At 33.1% G+C, this 6160-nt stretch overlaps 1 protein-coding gene across 1 annotated transcript; it reads right to left on the bottom strand.

Annotated features, from left to right (window-relative positions):
• Window positions 1-4185: 4185 nt before the first annotated feature.
• On the bottom strand, window positions 4186-5028 carry LOC114192298 (transcription repressor OFP16-like). Its single transcript, XM_028081978.2, has one exon. The coding sequence runs from the start codon at window positions 4936-4938 to the stop codon at window positions 4288-4290; it is 651 nt and encodes a 216-aa protein (XP_027937779.1). The 5' UTR covers window positions 4939-5028; the 3' UTR covers window positions 4186-4287.
• Window positions 5029-6160: the final 1132 nt, after the last annotated feature.

Raw genomic sequence — 6160 nt, 5'->3', positions numbered from 1 at the left:
GGTCTCATCGGACGATTTAACCATCTAACCGCTCTTCTACATGATTTAGAGCTAATAATCATAATTATCCTAAGTTGCGCTTATAAATCTAAGTTTTGGTTTGAATAAGATGTTAATATATAATAGAATATATACTTAATAATAGTTGATATTGCATCAATTAAATAATATTAAGTAAAGACATCTATGTTAAAGCATAAACCCCCTTAATTCATTGTTAGTCTAAGTCAAATAAATTAAGATATTAGGTGATGAAAAACTGAGTAAAAAGTTTTTGCACGCTATGAAATGTGTAGCTATGAAATGTGTAGATATGTAGTTTGAATTGTAATGAACTTACCCTAACCCATTAGTGTTAGATTTTCAACAATATCAAAATAAGAAAACAGTGTATTGTCAAAACACTTTTATTATTTTCAACAATATCAAAATAAGAAAACACTGTTTTCTTATTATTCTTTGTATTTTCAAAACACAAAGAATAATATTAAAAAAAACACTTTTATTGATCATGGAAGGTTCTATACACAAATAATTTAATACAATTATTGTGTATTGTCAAAGTCCAAAAAGATTTATATATATATATATATATATATATATATATATATATATATATATATATATATATATATATATATATAAAACCTAGACTAAGATAATAATAGAAAATGGTTAAGATAGTTAAACTAATAAAAATTTACACTAGACTTATCACACAACTATTAAATAACCGTTGATAAATATATACACTTTCAACAAATGGTCTCATGGGACGATTTAAATATCTAACCGTCCTTCTATATGATTTAGAACTAATTGTATAATTATTTTAGAACTAATTATTTAATTATCTTGAGCTGCACTTGTAAATCTAAGTTTTGATTTGAATCAAATGTTAATACATGATAGAATATGCTAAATATGACGATAGTTGATTTTCCATCGATTAAATAATATTTATGTATAGATTCATTTATAGTCTAACCTTGTATATTTGTGTTTGATGGAATTGATTGTTTATGAATTGCTAATTAAGATATTTTATTTTATGTACACTTTTCTAGTGATGAAAATTTGTTTCAATAACTTAAAGATTAGAATTTCGAATCGTTCAGTAAAAAAATTATACACGCGCGCGCCCCCACACACATATATATATATATATATATATATATATATATATATATATATATATATATATATATATATATATATATATATATATTTCAAAAGTTATTAATCTTATTTGAGATAGAAATCCATAATCATACGATAGTTTATACCGCTACAGTGTCACAGTTCAATTATACACAATGATCTAATGTCATAAAACATTAATAGTTATTTTTATTAGTAAACAGAGACCATCATAAGGGAGATTTGATAAATGGTAATTTTCAGTTAATTTGGTTTCACGTCTAATTGTGATTTTCGTTATTTTAAGAAAAAGGAATAGTTATAATTTTTCACATCCCGAATGTGATTTGTTACTTCCAAAAAAATAGAATAAAAGTAAAATGGTGTTTTATCAGTAAATTAAAAGAGGTTGCTTTCACAATACAAGCGATCTGAGTTCAATCCAAATTAATCAAATATGTAGTGATACATTTAATACGAAAATTATATACCAAAAATCAAACACTCGTTAAATATAGTTGGTCTCAATCTCCAAGCCAAAAAAATAATTATTACTTTTATTTTCTTATTCTCTGACATAGGTTTCACAAGAAGATAGTGATTTCTGAGCACTGAGTTCAGATCATGAACTGTATCTTAATATTAAAAGGAAAAGAATAACACCAAAAACAATATTCAGTGAGTGAATCTTGAGCGTGGCTTATCCCACTCATCTCATTATAAAAACAAAAGAGGCCATGAATTGGATTCCTCGATTCTGTTCGTCATATTTTACTGACTTGCATTTGGCCATTTCTGAGTCACTCTTTGTCTTCATGCATCCATTCTCTGCAATCAAACAACAATTTAGTAACCACTTCCATTTGTTTACTGACACGGATTTCTCACAATTTTCACTGCAACAAGTCAACAAAACTAATTAGTGTATGCATATTACGATAACCCAATACTTTATTTTGGCTTATTATAATTAACTAATCCATGTTACACGCGCGTGTGCACATGCTATATAGCAATAGCACCCAACTTTGACAAGTAAATTTCGTTATTACAAAGTCTGTGATGAGGTAAATTATGTGTCACAAAGGAGTAAACAGAAAACTTCACAGGCATGCACAAAACCTTCTGAGTTCTGCATCTTGGTTAATCTTAGCTGACATAAACTAAAGGTTAATAGAGCATTCACTGAAAGTTTCAATGAATCAGCAAAACACCATCATGGACCAGTGCTTTGTTCCTCTGCTACTGCAGGGCTGAGACTAGTGCTTCTTCTTTCCTTTGGATGACTAAGATACAAATGCAGCACGAACATATGAAACATAATTGTTTTGTGTGTTCCATTTTCTAGTTGTTTATGCCAAAGTTCTTGACTAATGTTGTCTTCAGCAACTTCTTCAACTGGTCCTGCGGCATTAATTCAGTTTGATTTCCCAAGTACAATATGAAACTTTAACGATGCGGCATGTTACAAGACCACATAAATCAAGGAGTTCATGTTTCTTTAATGTTGCTTGGCACGTACTCCTAATATAAATTATGGAGGCATCAAAGACTTTCGATATTCACTACCAAAAAAATTATTTCCCACTTTCCAAAGGGCAAATTTAATAAGATAAACTTTTATTTTTTTATGGTAAAAAAGTCATTTATACCTGTTATTTCACAAGAAAAAGGGGGAGGAGTCCTCGACCCGCAACAGATAGAGGAGGATTTTTTCAATCACATCGTTTGGGCTCCTAGAATATGGCGCCCTTGGGGCTTTCTATTTGATTGTATTGAAAGGCCCAATAATTTGGGATTTCCCTATTGGGCCAGGTCATTTCGGGACAAGCGGATCATTTATGATGAAGAGGATGAGCTTCAAGAGAATGATTCAGAGTTCTTGCAGGGTGGAACCATGCAGTACCAGACACGAGATAGATCTTCCAAAGAACAGGGCTTTTTTCGAATAAGCCAATTCATTTGGGACCCCGTGGATCCACTCTTTTTCCTATTCAAAGATCAGCCTTTTGTCTCTGTGTTTTCACATCGACAATTCTTTACAGATGAAGAGATGTCAAGGGAACTTCTTACTTCCCAAACAAATCTTCCTACATCTATATATAAACACTGGTTTATCAAGAATACGCAAGAAAAGCATTTTGAATTGTTGATTCATTGCCAGAGATGGCTTAGAATCAATAGTTCATCATCTAAAGGATTTTTCCCTTCTAATACTCTATCTGAGAGTTATCAATATTTATCAAATCTGTTCCTATCTAACGAAGCGCTATTGGATCAAATGACAAAGACATTGTTGAGAAAAAGATGGCTTTTCCCAGATGAGATAGTTGTTGCTAGCTGCTCCAATAACGAATCATTGGTTTAACTGAATAACTAAAAAAAAAATAGATAGACCTTTCTTTCTCTTCGTCTCAGGTCGATGGATCTTCTCACTTGAAAGATCCCCTATATCGATAATACACATTCCAGTTGACCGAGCCTAATTCGAATGGTCACAGGGGAAAAGGCTTGGAAATACGAATTAAAGTTCCCAATAATGAAATTAAGGGCAGATTATAAATTAGCATACACCTCATTTTCACTTTATATCCTTTTTTCTTTTTCTCTATATTTTTCCAGCGTCCAAATTCACCCAAAATGAGATGGACATGGATGTTTATAGTTATTCTCAGTACCTTCAAAATTTCTCATTCCAAAATAAAACAAATGCCAGTACTATATTATATTTTACAAAAAACATAAAAAAAAAAGATAACAGAAAGGTTGATGGATAAAGATTAATGCTTTCCTGAGGGGACCAAGTTTGACTAGAGGTTCCACACCGTCAGAAAAGAAACCGAGGATGTCACAGTTTTACACGATGTGAAGTGTTTTTCCGATTTATACACAATCATGTTTAGAAAATTGAAAAGGATTATGATCACATTGAGCATAACATATGGCTGAAAGTTTTTATATTATATACACTGATTCTATCACTAGTTATTGGTAACATAACACAAACCGAAATGAAGAGAAAGAGAAAAACCAGAGTGAGAGAAATGCAGAAGAAGGTGATAATAAATTAATGAAACAATGAGTATCTGGAAAGAGCATTACATGTTTCATTATTTGAATTTACAAGGAAAAATTGAAGATCCAGCACTAGAAAGACATGAGGCTAACGAGGAGATCAGCAAAAGCACCAAGAATGAACTTGTGGGTGTTCTTTGGGTTGAGCGCAAGATAGCAGAGAAGAAGCTCGTGCAACACATTCCAGTTCGACTTCACGTCCATCAGCTCCGGACGCGCCTCCACCATCTCCTGCATCGACCGCCGGAAATCCACGTAAGGGTCCGGCGAGTACGTGGCCACCGCCACGCTCCCCTTGAACGGCACCTTCTTATTCATCTTCGTCTTCTCAACATCAGCGCCATCTTCTCTCAGCGACGGCGAGTGGTGTTGGGTGGCTTTGTTGGTGTATTGAAGGAGGGAGTTTGAGTGGCCGGGAGAGGAGAAGAAGAACCTCTGGGAGGCACAAGCGGTGGCGAAGTCGGCGGGTTGAGGTTCGGGTTCTGGTTCGAAGAAGGTGGTGGTGGAGAAGAAAGTGGAGGTGAAAGAGTTGTTAGAGGTTAAGGTAGGGTCATAGATAGAGTTGAAGTTCTTTATCATAATGGAAGAAGGAGATGCAGAGTGAATGTTGTGATGTGAGGAAGTAGTAATGGGGCTCAATGGTGGAGTTTCTGAGTCAGGAGTAGCTGAGTTTGAGCAGCACATGTTGAGGTTGAGGTGCCTCAGATTTCTCGTGTTTGGCATATTAATTTGTTTGAAAACAGAAAAAGGTTTGGAAGAAGTGAAGGAAAATAAGGCAGATGGAAAGAAGCTTTTGATACACGAATACCACCATATGTATATATATTACTATTATTATTATACGGAAGAAGTAAGAGTTTAAAATTCAATTTTGATACTGTGTGATTAAAAGCTAAAATGTTTGAACACCATATTTATTTAAAGATTTTAGGTTAGAAGTGTAATTAATTTCTTATCCATGAGTTAAGTTTATGTCTTCGTTATATATTTTTTGAAAAGAGGCATCGGTTTGTTTAGGCATAGAACGAAGGGAAAATATATATGGTGAAACAAGGTGAAAAAAATGAATGATGTTGAGTTTCAAAGTTTTATCAATTTGATGAATATGAGGTGACAGGAGCGTGTAAATGAAAAGACTAGTATAGCGAAACGCCCAAAACATGCGGGTTTTCAGTGCATAGCTTAGTTTGAGATGAAAGGAAGGTGCACATGGGAAACGATAAAGACTAAAGAGGTATCAAACAAAAGCAAGGCACAAACCAATAACGAGTCTTTCAGTGGTATATATTTAATTGTTTATGAGATAGAGACAGAGTAGTGAATACCAATGCGAAGATAAAATCATTAAAAATAGAAGGATTCCAAATAGTATAAGACAATATTACTCATGGTTGGTCCATTTCATGCACAGATCTACTATAAAATCACCATACAGGAAAGTGACGGATCAGGCGCCTATCAATTCATTATTCATACAATAAAAGCCTTCTCTCTAATTCGGTCCCACTCTCATACTTTTTTTTTAATTGTCTTGCTTTGCATAATAATTATGTTAATACACAGTTACTCTCCCAACAATTCATGTTAAGTTTGATCATTTTGATTGAAATGATGTCAACAACACTTAAGAATGTTGGTGCTACTTTAATTGCAATGTTTTGTGATATAAAATTTAGAATAAGAGCAAAATAATTTGAGAATTAAACTGATTTTCCTTTCAATTTTTTTTTTCTTTTGGATTCTATGGCAGTGTGGTGATAGGTCCAATGTCGATTGAGTCAGTAAGTCTATATTGTCGATCGTGTCAATAGTGAGATTTGGTTTAAAGAACTTTTAGCCTTACGTTATGCGATACTAGACCCAATGCTGAATGAGTCAATAAGCCTAATGTCGAAGGATATAATTGGTAAAATGACTACTTGATTGTTAACTAGGTTGGTAAGCC

Source organism: Vigna unguiculata, chromosome 7, assembly GCF_037176805.1.
Source record: "Vigna unguiculata cultivar grain cowpea cultivar isolate G323 ecotype 2 chromosome 7, ASM3717680v1, whole genome shotgun sequence".
In the NCBI taxonomy this organism is placed as follows: Eukaryota; Viridiplantae; Streptophyta; class Magnoliopsida; order Fabales; family Fabaceae; genus Vigna; species Vigna unguiculata.
The sequence above is the reverse complement of the archived record's forward strand: the minus strand, read 5'-3'. Positions and strand labels throughout refer to the sequence as shown.

Excerpts from the sequence above, each read along its gene's own strand:
- LOC114192298 (XM_028081978.2), bottom strand. The coding sequence starts at position 4,938 with ATGCCAAACACGAGAAATCTGAGGCACCTCAACCTCAACATGTGCTGC.